The sequence below is a fragment of the Pelecanus crispus genome, unplaced genomic scaffold (genome assembly GCF_030463565.1).
Source record: "Pelecanus crispus isolate bPelCri1 unplaced genomic scaffold, bPelCri1.pri SCAFFOLD_150, whole genome shotgun sequence".
Taxonomy (NCBI): Eukaryota; Metazoa; Chordata; class Aves; order Pelecaniformes; family Pelecanidae; genus Pelecanus; species Pelecanus crispus.
The window spans coordinates 31,385-48,928 of NW_027461266.1; the positions used below are offsets into that span (position 1 = coordinate 31,385).

General features: G+C 56.3%; 1 gene segment (V, D, J or C); it reads left to right on the forward strand.

Annotated features, from left to right (window-relative positions):
* Positions 1–8,423: 8,423 nt before the first annotated feature.
* LOC142596874 (Ig gamma-2C chain C region-like) lies at positions 8,424–16,358 on the forward strand. The segment is given in 8 exon segments: positions 8,424–8,813; positions 10,674–10,730; positions 11,014–11,065; positions 11,100–11,123; positions 12,043–12,336; positions 14,067–14,406; positions 15,608–15,937; positions 16,024–16,358. Coding segments are annotated over 8 exon segments (1,822 nt in total).
* Positions 16,359–17,544: the final 1,186 nt, after the last annotated feature.

A 17,544-nucleotide genomic window follows, 5' to 3' on the forward strand; every position in this document is an offset into this window, starting at 1 on the left:
ATCCCGCTCCCAATCCCCCCAATCCCGGTTGGAATCCCCCCACTCCCGCTCCCAATCCCCCCAGTCCCGGTTGGAATCCCCCCAATCCCGCTCCAAATCCCCTGATCCCAGTTGGAATCCCCCCGCTCCTGCTCCCAATCCCCCAATCCCGGTTGGAATCCCCCGATCCCACTCTGGATCCCCCAATCCCATTCCCAATCCCCCCGATCCCGCTCCCAATCCCCCCAATCCCGCTCCCAATCCCCCCAATCCTGATCCCAATCCCCCCGATCCTGGTTGGAATCCCCTGATCCCGCTCCCAATCCCCCCAATCCCCATTCCAATCCCCCTGATCCCGCTCCGGATCCCCTGATCCTGCTCCCAATCCCCCCAATCCCGCTTCGGATCCCCCAATCCTGCTCCCAATCCCCCCGATCCTGATCCCAATCCCCCTGATCCTGGTTGGAATCCCCTGATCCCGCTCCCAATCCCCCCAATCCCCATTCCAATCCCCCTGATCCCGCTCCGGATCCCCTGATCCCGCTCCCAATCCCCCCAATCCCGCTCCCAATCCCCCAATCCCGATTCCAATCCCCCTGATCCCGCTCCGGATCCCCTGATCCTGCTCCAAATCCCCCCAATCCCACTCTGGATCCCCCTATCCCGCTCCGGATCCCCCAATCCCAATCCCAATCCCCCCGATCCCAGTTGGATTCCCCCCAATCCCGCTCCGGATCCCCCGCTCCCACTCCTGATCCCCCCAATCCCGGTTGGAATCACCCCGATCCTGCTCCCGATCCCCCCAATCCCACTCTGGATCCCCCAATCCCCCCAATCCCGCTCCCAATCCCCCAATCCCGCTCCGGATCCCCCAATCCCACTCCCAATCCCCCCCCATCCCACTCTGGATCCCCCAATCCCCTCCAGATCCCCCAATCCCGCTCCCAATCCCGCTCCCAATCCCCCAAACCCGCTCCCGATCCCCCCAATCCCGATTCCAATCCCCCTGATCCTGCTCCCAATCCCCCCAGTCCCGCTCCAGATCCCCTGATCCCGCTCCCAAACCCCCCAATCCCGCTCCTAATCTCCCCAATCCCAATCCCAATCCCAATCCCCGCGATGCCAGTTGGATTCCCCCCACTCCCGCTCCTGATCCCAGCTGGAATTCCCCAATCCCAATCCCGATCCCGCTCCCAATCCCAATCCCGATCCCAATCCCGATCCCGATCCCGATCCCGATCCCAATATCGATCCCGATCCCAATCCCAATCCCGATCCCAATCCCAATCCCGATCCCAATATCGATCCCGATCCCAATCCCAATCCCGATCCCGATCCCAATCCCAATCCCGATCCTGATCCCGATCCCAATCCCAATCCTGATCCCGATCCCAATCCCGATCCCAATATCGATCCCGATCCCAATCCCAATCCCAATCCCGATCCCGATCCCAATCCCGATCCTGATCCCGATCCCAATATCGATCCCGATCCCGATCCCGATCCCAATCCCAATCCCAATCCCGATCCCGATCCCAATCCCGATCCCGATCCCAATCCCAATCCCAATCCCGATCCTGATCCCGATCCCAATATCGATCCCGATCCAAATCCCGATCCCGATCCCGATCCCGATCCCAATCCCGATCCCAATCCCAATCCCAATCCCAATCCCGATCCTGATCCCGATCCCAATATCGATCCCGATCCAAATCCCAATCCCGATCCCAATCCCGATCCCAATCCCGATCCCGATCCCGATCCCAATCCCGATCCCAATCCCAATCCCAATCCCGATCCCAATCCCGATCCCAATCCCAATCCCGATCCCGATCCCAATCCCAATCCCAATCCCGATCCCAATCCCAATCCCAATCCCAATCCCAATCCCGATCCCAATCCCAATCCCGATCCCAATCCCAATCCCAATCCCAATCCCGATCCCAATCCCAATCCCAATCCCAATCCCAATCCCGATCCCAATCCCAATCCCAATCCCAATCCCAATCCCGATCCCAATCCCGATCCCAATCCCAATCCCAATCCCAATCCCAATCCCGATCCCAATCCCGATCCCAATCCCAATCCCGATCCCAATCCCGATCCCAATCCCAATCCCAATCCCGATCCCAATCCCAATCCCGATCCCAATCCCGATCCCAATCCCAATCCCGATCCCAATCCCAATCCCAATCCCGATCCCGATCCCGATCCCAATCCCGATCCCAATCCCGATCCCAATCCCGATCCCGATCCCAATCCCGATCCCGATCCCGATCCCAATCCCGATCCCGATCCCAATCCCAATCCCAATCCCAATCCCAATCCCGATCCCAATCCCAATCCCAATCCCAATCCCAATCCCAATCCCGATCCCAATCCCAATCCCGATCCCGATCCCAATCCCAATCCCAATCCCGATCCCAATCCCAATCCCGATCCCAATCCCAATCCCAATCCCAATCCCAATCCCAATCCCGATCCCAATCCCAATCCCGATCCCGATCCCAATCCCAATCCCAATCCCGATCCCAATCCCAATCCCAAACCCAATCCCGATCCCAATCCCAATCCCAATCCCAATCCCGATCCCAATCCCAATCCCAATCCCGATCCCAATCCCAATCCCAATCCCAATCCCAATCCCGATCCCAATCCCAATCCCGATCCCGATCCCAATCCCAATCCCAATCCCAATCCCGATCCCAATCCCAATCCCAAACCCAATCCCGATCCCAATCCCAATCCCAATCCCAATCCCGATCCCAATCCCAATCCCAATCCCAATCCCAATCCCGATCCCAATCCCGATCCCGATCCCGATCCCAATCCCAATCCCAATCCCAATCCCGATCCCGATCCCAATCCCAATCCCAATCCCGATCCCAATCCCAATCCCAATCCCAATCCCGATCCCAATCCCGATCCCGATCCCGATCCCAATCCCAATCCCAATCCCAATCCCGATCCCGATCCCAATCCCAATCCCAATCCCAATCCCAATCCCAATCCCAATCCCGATCCCAATCCCGATCCCAATCCCAATCCAAATCCCAATCCCGATCCCAATCCCAATCCCGATCCCAATCCCAATCCCAATCCCAATCCCAATCCCGATCCCAATCCCAATCCCAATCCCAATCCCAAACCCAATCCCGATCCCAATCCCGATCCCGATCCCAATCCCAATCCCAATCCCAATCCCAATCCCGATCCCAATCCCAATCCCAAACCCAATCCCGATCCCAATCCCGATCCCAATCCCGATCCCAATCCCAATCCCAAACCCAATCCCAATCCCGATCCCAATCCCAATCCCAATCCCAATCCCGATCCCAATCCCGATCCCAATCCCAATCCCAATCCCAATCCCAATCCCAATCCCGATCCCAAACCCAATCCCGATCCCAATCCCAATCCCAATCCCAATCCCAATCCCAATCCCGATCCCAATCCCGATCCCAAACCCAATCCCGATCCCAATCCCGATCCCAAACCCAATCCCAATCCCAATCCCAATCCCGATCCCAATCCCGATCCCAATCCCAATCCCAATCCCAATCCCGATCCCAATCCCGATCCCAATCCCAATCCCAATCCCAATCCCAATCCCGATCCCGCTCTGGCCCTGGCCCCGGCTGCCCCGGCCGCTCCTGTGGGGGGATCCCGGATGGGGAACGGGATTGGGCGGGGTCCTGGCAGGAATGGATCCATCGGGATTGATCGATTGGGGATTGATCCCATGGGTATTGATCCCAGCGGGTATTGATCCCATGGGCATTGATCCCATGGGCATTGATCCCATGGGTATTGATCCCAGCGGGTATTGATCCCATGGGCATTGATCCCATGGGCATTGATCCCATGGGTATTGATCCCAGCGGGTATTGATCCCATGGGCATTGATCCCATGGGTATTGATCCCAGCGGGTATTGATCCCATGGGTATTGATCCCATGGGCATTGATCCCATGGGTATTGATCCCAGCGGGTATTGATCCCATGGGTATTGATCCCATGGGCATTGATCCCATGGGTATTGATCACAGCGGGTATTGATCCCATGGGCATTGATCCCATGGGCATTGATCCCATGGGTATTGATCCCAGCGGGTATTGATCCCATGGGCATTGATCCCATGGGTATTGATCCCAGCGGGTATTGATCCCATGGGCATTGATCCCATGGGCATTGATCCCATGGGTATTGATCCCAGCGGGTATTGATCCCATGGGCATTGATCCCATGGGTATTGATCACAGCGGTTGTTGATCCCAGCGTGTATTGATCCCATCGGGTATTGATCCCATGGGTATTGATCCCAGCGGGTATTGATCCCATGGGCATTGATCCCATGGGTATTGATCCCAGCGGGTATTGATCCCATGGGCATTGATCCCATGGGCATTGATCCCATGGGTATTGATCCCAGCGGGTATTGATCCCATGGGCATTGATCCCATGGGTATTGATCACAGCGGTTGTTGATCCCAGCGTGTATTGATCCCATCGGGTATTGATCCCATGGGTATTGATCCCAGCGGGTATTGATCCCATGGGCATTGATCCCATGGGTATTGATCCCAGCGGGTATTGATCCCATGGGTATTGATCCCATGGGCATTGATCCCATGGGTATTGATCCCAGCGGGTATTGATCCCATGGGTATTGATCCCATGGGCATTGATCCCATGGGTATTGATCCCAGCGGGTATTGATCCCATGGGCATTGATCCCATGGGCATTGATCCCATGGGTATTGATCACAGCGGTTGTTGATCCCAGCGTGTATTGATCCCATCGGGTATTGATCCCATGGGTATTGATCCCAGCGGGTATTGATCCCATGGGCATTGATCCCATGGGTATTGATCCCAGCGGGTATTGATCCCATGGGCATTGATCCCATGGGCATTGATCCCATGGGTATTGATCCCAGCGGGTATTGATCCCATGGGCATTGATCCCATGGGTATTGATCACAGCGGTTGTTGATCCCAGCGTGTATTGATCCCATCGGGTATTGATCCCATGGGTATTGATCCCATCAGGCATTGATCCCTGCAGGTATTGATCCCAGCAGGTATTAATCCCATGGGTATTGATGCCATGAGGTATTGATCCCATCGGGCATTGATCCCAGCGGGTATTGATCCCATGGGTATTGATCCCATCAGGTATAGATCCCATCGGGCATTGATCCCATCAGGTATTGATCCCATGGGTATTGATCCCAGCAGGTATTTATCCCAGCGGGTATTGATCCCATGGGTATTGATCCCAGCAGGTATTGATCCCATCGGGCATTGATCCCATGGGCATTGATCCCAGTGGGTAGTGATCCCATCAGGTATTGATCCCATCGGGTATTGATCCCATGGGTATTGATCCCAGCAGGTATTGATCCCATGGGTACTGATCCCTGCAGGTATTGATCCCATGGGCATTCATCCCATCAGGTATTGATCCCATCAGGTATTTATCCCAGCAGGTATTGATCCCATCGGGTATTGATCCCATCGGGTATTGATCCCATGGGTATTGATCTCAGCGGGTATTGATCCCATCAGGTATTGATCCCAGCGGGTGTTGATCCCAGCGTGTATTGATCCAATCGGGTATTGATCCCATGGGTATTGATCCCAGCGGGTATTGATCCCATCAGGTATTGATCCCAGTGGGTATTGGTCCCATGGGTATTGATCCGGTAAGTTCTCAATCCGATCAGTTATCAGTTTGGTCAGTCGTCAATCCGTTCGGTTATCAATCCTATTGGTTATTAATCCAATCGGTTATCGATCCGTTTGGTTCTTAGTCTGATCAGTTCTCAATCCAATCGGTTATCAATCCAATCAGTTATCAATTCAACTGGTTTCAATGTGATCGGTTCTCAATCTGATCAGTTATCAATTTGGTCAGTCATCAATCTGATCGGTTATCGATCCGATCAGTTATTGATTCAATCTGTTCTCAATCCGATCGGTTATCAATTTGGTCAGTCATTGATCCAATTGGTTATCAATCCAATCGGTTATCGATCCAATCAGTTATCGATTCAATTGGTTTCAATCTGATTGGTTATTGATCCGATTGGTTATCGATCCATTTGGTTCTTAGTCCGATCATTTCTCAATCTGATTGGTTATCGATTTGGTCAGTCATTGATCCGATCAGTTATTGATCCGATCGGTTCTCAATCCAATCAGTTATCAATTTGGTCAGTCATTGATCCGATCGGTTATCGATCCAATCGGTTATCGATCTGATCAGTTATCGATTCGATTGGTTTCAATCCGATCGGTTCTCAGTCCGATCAGTTATCAATTCAGTCAGTTATCGATCCTATCTGTTATCGATCCTATCAGTTATTGATCCTATCATTATCGATCCTATCAGTTCTCAACCCTATCAGTTATTGATCCTATGGGTTATCGATCCTATCGGTTATCGATCCCATTGGTTATCGATCCTATCAGTTATCAACCCTATAATTATTGATCCTATCAGTTATCGATCCTATCATTATCGATCCTATTGGTTATCAATCCTATCAGTTATTGATCCTATCATTATCGATCCTATCAGTTCTCAGCCCTATCACTTATTGATCCTATGGGTTATCCATCCCATCGGTTATCGATCCCATCGGTTACCAATCCCATTCCTTATTGATCCTCTCGCTTTTTGACCTGGCCCGTTACTGATCCTATCAGTTATCGGCCGTATTGATCCACGATCCTATCGCTTCTTGATTATTGATCCCCAATCCTATCGCTCATTGATTATCGATCCTTGATCCTATCGCTCCTTGATTATCGATCCGCGATCCTATTGTTTCTTGATTATCAGTCCTCGATCCTGTTGCTTATTGATTATCGATCCTATCACTCATTGATTATCGATCCTCAATCCCATCACTCCTTGACTCTTGATCCTATCACTCCTTGATTATTGATCCTCAATCCTATCGCTCATTGATTATCGATCCACGATCCTATCACTTCTTGATTATTGATCCTTGATCCTATCGCTTATTGATTATCAATCTTATTGCTCCTTGATTATTGATCCCCAATCCTATCGCTCATTGATTATTGATCCACGATCCCATCGCTCATTGATTATCAATCCTCAATCCTATCACTTCTTTATTATCGCTCCTATCGTTATTGATAATCGATCCTCGATCCTATTGCTCCTTGATTATCGATCCTCGATCCTATTGCTCCTTGATTATTGATCCTCGATCCTATCCCTCATTGATTATCAATCCTCGATCCTATCACTCCTTGATTATCGATCCACGATCCTATCGCTCATTGATTATCGATCCTCAATCCTATCACTTCTTTATTATCGCTCCTATCGCTTATTGATAATTGATCCTTGATCCTATCCCTCATTGATAATTGATCCTTGATCCTATCCCTCATTGATTATCGACCCTTGATCCTATCCCTCATTGATTATCGATCCTTGATCCTATCCCTCATTGATTATCGATCTTCAGTCCTATTGCTCCTTGATTATTGATCCTTGATCCTATCCCTCATTGATTATCAATCCTCGATCCTATCGCTTCTTGATTATTGATCCTCGATCTTATCGCTTATTAGCGATCCTCTCGCTCCTTGATTATTGATCACCCTCTTACCCACCCCCTAACGAAGGCTGGGGGGGGGCGGGGCCAGGCCAGCCAGCTCTCAGCCGGGGCCAGAAACGGCGATTTTGGGGCCTGCCCTGCCCCCCTCCCGCACTTTCAGCAGAAATTCGCCCAAATTTGGGGAAGCGCGGGGGAGGTGACGCTCGGCCGCCTTTTTTCCACCCGGGGGTGGACCTTGACGGTTCGGTTGGTTTTGGTTTTCGTTGGTTTTGGGGTTTTTTTTAGTTAATTAATGGTTATTTCAGGGGTTTACACTTGGTTTTTTTGGTTTTTTCCAGACCAGGCTGGGCTGAGGGTGAAGCTCGGTGGCCAAAAATCGCCGGCGCGCACCCAAAACTGACCTGAACGGACCCAAAAAAAAGACCTTCAGACTCAAGCCTGGACCCAAAAAACTCCGTGATGGAGCCAGAACGTCGTGATGGAGCCAAAAATCTCCATTATGGACCCAAAAAATCATCATTATGGACCCAAAAGTCATCATTATGGACCCAAAAATCTCCGTTCTGGACCCAGAACTTCATTATTGACCCAAAACTCTTCATTATGGACCCGAAACTCTGCGTTATGGAGCCAGAACTTCATTACGGACCCAAAAATGGTCATTATGGACCCAAAAAATCTTCGTTATGGACCCAGAACTTCATTATTGACCCAAAAATGGTCATTATGGACCCAAAAATCTCCATTCTGGACCCAGAACTTCGTTATGGACCCAAAAATGGTCATTAGGGACCCAAAAATCTGCATTATGGACCCAGAACTTCATTACAGACCCAAAAATGATCATTCTGGACCCAAAAATCTCCATTATGGACTCAGAACTTCGTTATGACCCAAAAATCTCCATTATGGACCCAAAAATCTGCATTATGGACTCAGAACTTCATTATGACCCAAAAATCTCCATTATGGACCCAAAAATCTGCATTATGGACCCAGAACTTTGTTATGACCCAAAAATCATCGTTCTGGACCCAAAAATCTCCATTATGGGCCCAGAACTTTGTTATGGACCCAAAAATCTCCATTATGGACCCAGAACTTCATTATGGACCCAAAAATGGTCATTATGGACCCAAAAATCTGCATTATGGACCCAGAACTTTGTTATGGACCCAAAAATCATCATTCTGGATCCAAAAATCTCCATTACGGACCCAAAAATTCCGGTAAGGCCCCAAAAATAGCTTTTATGGTCCCAAAGCCAGCGTCATGGATCGAGGGCTTCCAAAATGGCCCCAAAACGGCCGGGAAGGCTCCAAAATCGCCGGGAAGGACCCAAAACCTCCGTGATTGAGCCCAAAATGCCAGCGGGTCCAAGGTGGCCCCAAAAATCGCTCATTTGGACCCAAAATTCCAGCAGGAGCCATGAAGGAGCCCCAAAATCTCCGGTAACGGCCCCAAAAAATTCCAAAATGGCGCCAAGGCCTTGGGTGCTGGGGTGAAAAAATGCCAGAAATGAGGCCAAAATTCCCAAAATGGGGGGGGGGGAGGGATGTGTGGGGCTGGGGGGGAGCTGTGGGGCAGGGGGAGCTGTGGGGCAGGGGGAGCTGTGGGTCCAGGAGAGCTGTGGGGCAGGGGTAGCTGTGGGGCAGGGGGAGCTGTGGGTCCAGGAGAGCTGTGGGGCAGGGGTAGCTGTGGGGCAGGGGGAGCTGTGGGGCAGGGGGAGCTGTGGGTGCAGGATAGCTGTGGGGCAGGGGTAGCTGTGGGGCAGGGGTAGCTGTGGGGCAGGGTTAGCTGTGGATCCAGGAGAGCTGTGGGGCAGGGGTAGCTGTGGGTCCAGGAGAGCTGTGGGGCAGGGATAGCTGTGGGGCAGGGATAGCTGTGGATCCAGGAGAGCTGTGGGTCCAGGAGAGCTGTGGGGCAGGGATAGCTGTGGGGCAGGGATAGCTGTGGGTCCAGGATAGCTGTGGGGCAGGGGTAGCTGTGGGGCAGGGATAGCTGTGGGGCAGGGGTAGCTGTGGGGCAGGGGTAGCTGTGGGTGCAGGAGAGCTGTGGGGCAGGGATAGCTGTGGGTCCAGGATAGCTGTGGGTGCAGGAGAGCTGTGGGGCAGGGGTAGCTGTGGGTGCAGGAGAGCTGTGGGGCAGGGGTAGCTGTGGGTCCAGGATAGCTGTGGGTGCAGGATAGCTGTGGGGCAGGGGTAGCTGTGGGTCCAGGAGAGCTGTGGGGCAGGGATAGCTGTGGGGCAGACATAGCTGTGGGTGCAGGAGAGCTGTGGGGCAGGGATAGCTGTGGGTCCAGGATAGCTGTGGGTGCAGGAGAGCTGTGGGGCAGGGGTAGCTGTGGGGCAGGGGTAGCTGTGGGTGCAGAATAGCTGTGGGGCAGGGGTAGCTGTGGGTGCAGGAGAGCTGTGGGGCAGGGATAGCTGTGGGGCAGGGGTAGCTGTGGGTCCAGGAGAGCTGTGGGGCAGGGGTAGCTGTGGGGCAGACATAGCTGTGGGTCCAGGAGAGCTGTGGGGCAGGGGTAGCTGTGGGGCAGGGATAGCTGTGGGGCAGGGATAGCTGTGGGGCAGGGGTAGCTGTGGGTGCAGGAGAGCTGTGGGGCAGGGGGAGCTGTGGGTCCAGGATAGCTGTGGGTGCAGGAGAGCTGTGGGGCAGGGGTAGCTGTGGGTCCAGGATAGCTGTGGGTCCAGGAGAGCTGTGGGGCAGGGGTAGCTGTGGGGCAGGGATAGCTGTGGGTCGGGGGTAGCTATGGGGCAGGGGTAGCTGTGGGTCCAGGATAGCTGTGGGTGCAGGATAGCTGTGGGGCAGCGGTAGCTGTGGGGCAGGGGTAGCTGTGGGTCCAGGAGAGCTGTGGGGCAGGGGTAGCTGTGGGGCAGACATAGCTGTGGGTGCAGGAGAGCTGTGGGTGCAGGAGAGCTGTGGGGCAGGGGTAGCTGTGGGGCAGGGATAGCTGTGGGGCAGGGTTAGCTGTGGGTGCAGGAGAGCTGTGGGGCAGGGGTAGCTGTGGGGCAGGGGTAGCTGTGGGTCCAGGAGAGCTGTGGGGCAGAGGTAGCTGTGGGGCAGGGGTAGCTGTGGGTCCAGGAGAGCTGTGGGGCAGAGGTAGCTGTGGGGCAGGGGTAGCTGTGGGTCCAGGAGAGCTGTGGGTCGGGGGTAGCTGTGGGGCAGGGGTAGCTGTGGGTGCAGGAGAGCTGTGGGTCGGGGATAGCTGTGGGGCAGGGGTAGCTGTGGGTCCAGGAGAGCTGTGGGGCAGGGGTAGCTGTGGGTGCAGGAGAGCTGTGGGGCAGGGATAGCTGTGGGGCAGGGGTAGCTGTGGGGCAGGGATAGCTGTGGGGCAGGGGTAGCTGTGGGTCGGGGGTAGCTGTGGGGCAGGGAAAGCTGTAGAGCACGGATAGCTGTGGAGCCACCATAGCTGTGGGTCGGGGATAGCTGTGGGGCACGGTTAGCTGTGGGGCGGGCATAGCCATGGGTCAGGGCTATCAGTGGGGCAGGAACATCCTTGGTTGTGGGGACATCTGTGGGGCTAGAACTCTCTGTGGGTCAGGGCCAGCTGTGGGGCTGGAGATCCGTGTTGAGCTGCTGCCTCATCACTCTCCCCTCCCCCATCCTATGGGGCAGGATCCCTCCTCAATCCTATGGGGCAGGAGTTTCTGCCTGCATGCTATGGGGCAGGAGTTCCTGCCACCACGCTATGGGGCAGGAATCCCTCCTCAGTCCTATGGGGCAGGAATCCCTCCTCAATCCCCTGGGGCAGGACTTCCCGCTGCCACGCTATGGGGCAGGAATCCTTCCTCAGTCCCCTGGGGCACAACTTCCCGCCTCCACTCTATGGGGCAGAACTTCCTGCTGCCATGCTATGGGGCAGGAACCCCTCCTCAGTCCTATGGGGCAGGACTTCCCGCCACCATGCTATGGGGCAGGAATCCTTCCTCAATCCCCTGGGGCAGGACTTCCCACCTCCACGCTATGGGGCAGGAATCCCTCCTCAGTCCTATGGGGCAGGACTTCCCGCCACCACGCTATGGGGCAGGAATCCTTCCTCAGTCCCCCGGGGCAGGACTTCCCACCTCCACGCTATGGGGCAGGAACCCCTCCTCAGTCCTATGGGGCAGGAATCCCTCCTCAGTCCTATGGGGCAGGACTTCCCACCTCCACGCTATGGGGCAGGAATCCTTCCTCAATCCCCTGGGGCAGGACTTCCCGCTGCCACGCTATGGGGCAGAACTTCCCTCTGCCACGCTATGGGGCAGAACTTCCCGCCGCCACGCTATGGGGCAGAACTTCCCGCCGCCACGCTATGGGGCAGGACTTCCCGCCTCCCCTCTACGGCGCCACCCGCCCCCGCCTTCCTCACCCCCCCCCAGCCCCTTCCTATGGGGCGGAACCCCCCCTTCCTCGCTGGGCCGAGCCCCGCCCCGCGCCGTGGGGCGGGCCTGACCCCCACGTTCTTCCCCACAGTTGCCTCGTCGCCCCCCACCCTCTTCCCCCTCAGCACTTGCTGTGGGGCGGGCGCCGGCCCCGTGACCTTGCTTTGCCTGGCGAGCGGTTACTTCCCCGAACCCGTCACCGTCACCTGGGACCACGGCGGCGCCGGCGGCGCCGTCGTCTCTGCCCCCGCCGTCCGCGATCCCGCCACCGGATTTTACCGCCTCGGCAGCGGCCTGCGCCTGCCGGCCGGCACCCACCGCACCGCCTACACCTGCACCGTCAGCCACCCCGCCACCGGCAGCACGCGCGCCAAGGAGGTGCCAGGTACGGGGCGGGGGCAGAAGGTGCTGGAAAGGGTGAGGGCGCAGACCCCTAAGTTATGCAAATGAGGCGGGAGGGTCCTCAAGAGCCATTGGAGCGTGGAAGCTCCTCCCCGATCTCCATGAGTCGTGGGATGGAGGCGGGAGGTCCCTCAAGAGCCATTGGAGCGTGGAAGGTCCTCCCATATCTCCACGGCTCATGCAAATGAGGTGGGAGGGTCCTCAAGAGCCATTGGAGCGTGGAAGGTCCTCCCATATCTCCACGGCTCATGCAAATGAGGTGGGAGGGTCCTCAAGAGCCATTGGAGCGTGGAAGCTCCTCCCATATCTCCACGGCTCATGCAAATGAGGTGGGAGGGTCCTCAAGAGCCATTGGAGCGTGGAAGCTCCTCCCCGATCTCCATGAGTCGTGGGATGGAGGCGGGAGGTCCCTCAAGACCCACTCGACCATGGAAGGTCCTCCCTGATCTCCATGAGTCATGCAAATGAGGTGGGAGGGTCCTCCCCTATCTCCACGGCTCATGCAAATGAGGTGGGAGGGTCCTCAAGAGCCATTGGAGCATGGAAGGTGCTCCCCTATCTCCATGGCTCATGCAAATGAGGTGGGAGGGTCCTCAAGAGCCATTGGAGCGTGGAAGCTCCTCCCCGATCTCCATGAGTCATGGGATGGAGGCGGGAGGTTCCTCAAGGCCCACTCGACCATGGAAGGTCCTCCCTGATCTCCATGGTTCATGCAAATGAGGTGGGAGGGTCCTCAAGAGCCATTGGACCATAGAGGGTCCTCCCTGATCTCCATGAGTCATGGGATGGAGGTGGGACCTTCTTGAGACCCATTGGACCATGGAAGGTCCTCCTTGATCTCCATGAGTCATGGGATGGAGGCGGGAGGTCCCTCAAGAACGATTGGAGCATGGCAGGTCCTCCTCCTTCTCCATGACCCATGAAATGGAGGCGGGAGGTCCCCCAGGACCTTCTAGACCACGGCAGGTCCCCCCCTCCTTGTCCCCATGACCTGTCCCATGGGGTGGAAGGTCCTCCAAGACCTTCTAGACCACGGCAGGTCCTCCCTCATCTCCATGACCCATGAAATGGAGGCAGGAGGTCCTCCAGGACCTTCTAGACCATGGAAGGTCCCCCCCTCCTTGTCCCCATGACCCATCCCATGGGGTGGGAGGTCCCTCAAGACCCATTAGACCATGGAAGGTCCTCCCAGATCTCCATAACTCATGAAATGGAGGCGGGAGGTCCCTCAAGACCTTCTAGAACATGGAAGGTCCCCCCCTCCTTGTGCCCATGACCCGTCCCATGAGGCGGGAGGTCCTCCAAGACCTTCTAGACCATGGCAGGTCCTCCCTCATCTCCATGACCCATGAAATGGAGGCGGGAGGTCCCCCAGGACCTTCTAGACCATGGCAGGTCCTCCTATATCTCCATGACCCATGAAATGGAGGCAGGAGGTCCTCCAAGACCTTCTAGACCATGGAAGGTCCCCCCCTCCTTGTCCCCATGACCCATCCCATGGGGTGGGAGGTCCCTCAAGACCCATTAGGCCATGGAAGGTCCTCCCAGATCTCCATAACTCATGAAATGGAGGTGGGAGGTCCTCCAGGACCTTCTAGACCATGGAAGGTCCCCCCCCTCCTTGTCCCCATGACCCGCCCCATGGGGTGGGAGGTCCTCCAAGCCCCCTTGGAGCGCAGCAGGTCCCCCTTCACCCTTCTCCCCGCCCCGCAGTGTGCCGGGTGACGCAGCCACCTGTGGCTCCGGAGGTCGAGGTCCTCTACGCCTCCTCCTGCTCCCACAACATGGGTGATGACTCCGTCGAGCTCCTCTGCCTCATCTCCGGCTTCTTCCCACCCGTCGTGGAGGTGGACTGGCTGGTGGACGGCGTCTCGGGGCTGCTGGTCTCCAGCGCCACGTTGCCGCAGCGGGACGCCGGGGAGCGCCACCTACTCGGCCACCAGCAGGACCAATGCCAGCCGCTCGGAGTGGTTGGATGGGAAGACCTTCACCTGCCAGGTCAGACATCCCGCCTCCGGCACCACCGTCCAGGACCACGTCCGCTTATGTACAGGTGAGGACACGGGCGCGGCGCGGGGGCAGGAGGTGCCAGCGCTGGAGAAGGTTGGGTGAGCCGGAAGGGCGCCGGCAGAAGAAGACGTTGGAGTCATCATGGTGGGGACCATGAATGGAGAAGGTTGGGTGACCATGATGGGTGTCACCAATGGAGAAGGTTGGGTGACCACAATGGTGTCACCAGAGAAGGTTGGGTGACCACGATGGGTGTCACCAATGGAGAAGGTTGGGTGACCATGGTGGGTGTCACCAATGGAGAAGGTTGGGTGACCATGATGGGTGTCACCAATGGAGAAGGTTGGGTGACCATGATGGGTGTCACCAATGGAGAAGGTTGGGTGACCATGATGGGTGCTTTCAATGCAGAAGGTTGCATGACCATGGTGGGTACCACCAATGGAGAAGGTTGGGTGACCATGGTGGGTAGCAGGAATGGAGAAGGTTGGGATGACCATGGTCAGTAGGAGGAATGGAGAAGGTTGGGTGACCATGATGGGTGTCACCAGAGGACAAGGTTTCATGACCATGATGGGTACCACCAGAGAAGGCTGGGTGACCATGATGGGTGTCACCAATGGAGAAGGTTGGGTGACCATGACGGGTGTCACCAACACAGAAGGTTGGGTGACCATGATGGGTGTCACCAACACAGAAGGTTGGGTGACCATGATGGGTGTCACCAATGGAGAAGGTTGGGTGACCATGATGGGTGTCACCAACACAGAAGGTTGGGTGACCATGATGGGTGTCACCAATGGAGAAGGTTGGGTGACCATGGCGGGTGTCACCAATCGAGAAGGTTGGGTGACCATGGCGGGTGTCACCAGAGGAGAAGGTTGGTGACCATGGTGGGTACCACGATTGGAGAAGGTTGGGTGGCCATGATGGGTGTCACCAGTGGAGAAGGCTGGGTGACCATGATGGGTGCCACCAATGGAGAAGGTTGGGTGGCCATGATGGGTGTCACCAGTGGAGAAGGTTGGTGACCATGATGGGTGCCACCAATGGAGAAGGTTGGGTGGCCATGATGGGTGCAGAACCTTCCATGATGGGTGCAGAACCTTCCATGATGGGTGCCGGACCTGCCAGCAGGCCTCACCCCCACCCTCCCCAGCAGCACCCAAAGCCACCCATGGACAGGAGAACCGGGCCACCACCCCCACCCCCACCCTTCACCCCCCTCCTCACCCCGCCCGCAGGCTCGGAGAAGCTCAGCATCAGCAACATCCTCATCTACGTCCTGCCACCCAACACGGCGGACCTCTACATCTCCCGCACCCCCAAGGTCCGCTGCTTGGTGGTCAACCTGCCCAGCGACTCCGGCTTCCAACTTTCCTGGGTCAAGGAGAAGCCGGGGGTCCTCAACCCGGAATTTCTGGATCTCCGCGAAGAATTTAACGGCACCTACACGGCCACCAGCACCTTGGCCATCTCCACCCAAGACTGGGAAGCCGGCGAACGCTTCACCTGCATGGTCAAGCACGACGACCTCGTGGTGCCCCTCAACAAGAGCATCTCCAGGCGGTCAGGTGAGTGGCTTCTCCTCCACCTCGACCACCACCCAACCTAAAAAAAAAAACCCGTTTGGCTGACGCCGACCCGCTTCTCCTCGCAGGCAAGGTCTCGCCGCCCCTCATCTTCATCCTCCCGCCCCACCCCGACGAGATGTCCCACGCCAAGCTCACCCTCACCTGCCTGGTCCACGCCTTCCAACCCGAGAACATCCAAGTCCAGTGGCTGAAGAACCACGAGAACGTGGCCGAGGAGGCCTACGTCACCACGCCGCCCCTGCGCGACGGTCCCAAGGAGAGCACCTTCTTCGTCTACAGCAAGATGACGGTCCTCAAGAGCAGCTGGCTGAGCGGCGACGTCTACTCCTGCATGGTGGTCCACGAAGGGTTGCCCATGAGGTTCACCCAACGCCAAGCACAGAAGAACCCTGGTAAATAAGAGGGGCAGGCGGTTGGGGGAGGGGTTGGGGTGGGGCCACCCAGCTTCAAGCCCACCCCACCGCTCTGTAGATGACCTCTGTGGCCAAGGATCTTCCAATAAAGCCAAGCGGCCGTCGGTCTCGCACCACCAAGGTCTCCACGGTGTCTTTTGGGGCGAGGACACGGAGGGGGCGGGTTGGGGGGCAACCAAGGAGGTGGGGTGGGCCACGAAGATGGAGGAGGGTGGAGATGATGGGTGCAGGGTGGAGATGGGTGCAGGGTGGAGAAGGTTCCAGGCTGGAGATGATGGGTGCAGGGTGGAGAAGGTTCCAGGCTGGAGATGATGGGTGCAGGTTGGAGAAGGTTCCAGGTTGGAGATGATGGGTGCAGGGTGGAGAAGGTTCCAGGTTGGAGATGATGGGTGCAGGGTGGAGATGATGGGTGCAGGGTGGAGATGATGGGTGCAGGGTGGAGATGATGGGTGCAGGTTGGAGAAGGTTCCAGGTTGGAGATGATGGGTGCAGGTTGGAGAAGGTTCCAGGTTGGAGATGATGGGTGCAGGGTGGAGAAGGTTCCAGGTTGGAGATGATGGGTGCAGGTTGGAGAAGGTTCCAGGGTGGAGATGATGGGTGCAGGGTGGAGATGATGGGTGCAGGGTGGAGAAGGTTCCAGGTTGGAGATGATGGGTGCAGGTTGGAGAAGGTTCCAGGGTGGAGATGATGGGTGCAGGGTGGAGATGATGGGTGCAGGGTGGAGAAGGTTCCAGGCTGGAGATGATGGGTGCAGGTTGGAGAAGGTTCCAGGGTGGAGATGATGGGTGCAGGTTGGAGATGATGGGTGCAGGGTGGAGAAGGTTCCAGGCTGGAGATGATGGGTGCAGGGTGGAGAAGGTTCCAGGCTGGAGATGATGGGTGCAGGTTGGAGAAGGTTCCAGGGTGGAGATGATGGGTGCAGGTTGGAGATGATGGGTGCAGGGTGGAGAAGGTTCCAGGGTGGAGATGATGGGTGCAGGGTGGAGAAGGTTCCAGGGTGGAGATGATGGGTGCAGGGTGGAGAAGGTTCCAGGGTGGAGATGATGGGTGCAGGGTGGAGATGATGGGTGCAGGGTGGAGAAGGTTCCAGGTTGGAGATGATGGGTGCAGGTTGGAGATGATGGGTGCAGGGTGGAGATGGGTGCAGGGTGGAGATGATGGGTGCAGGGTGGA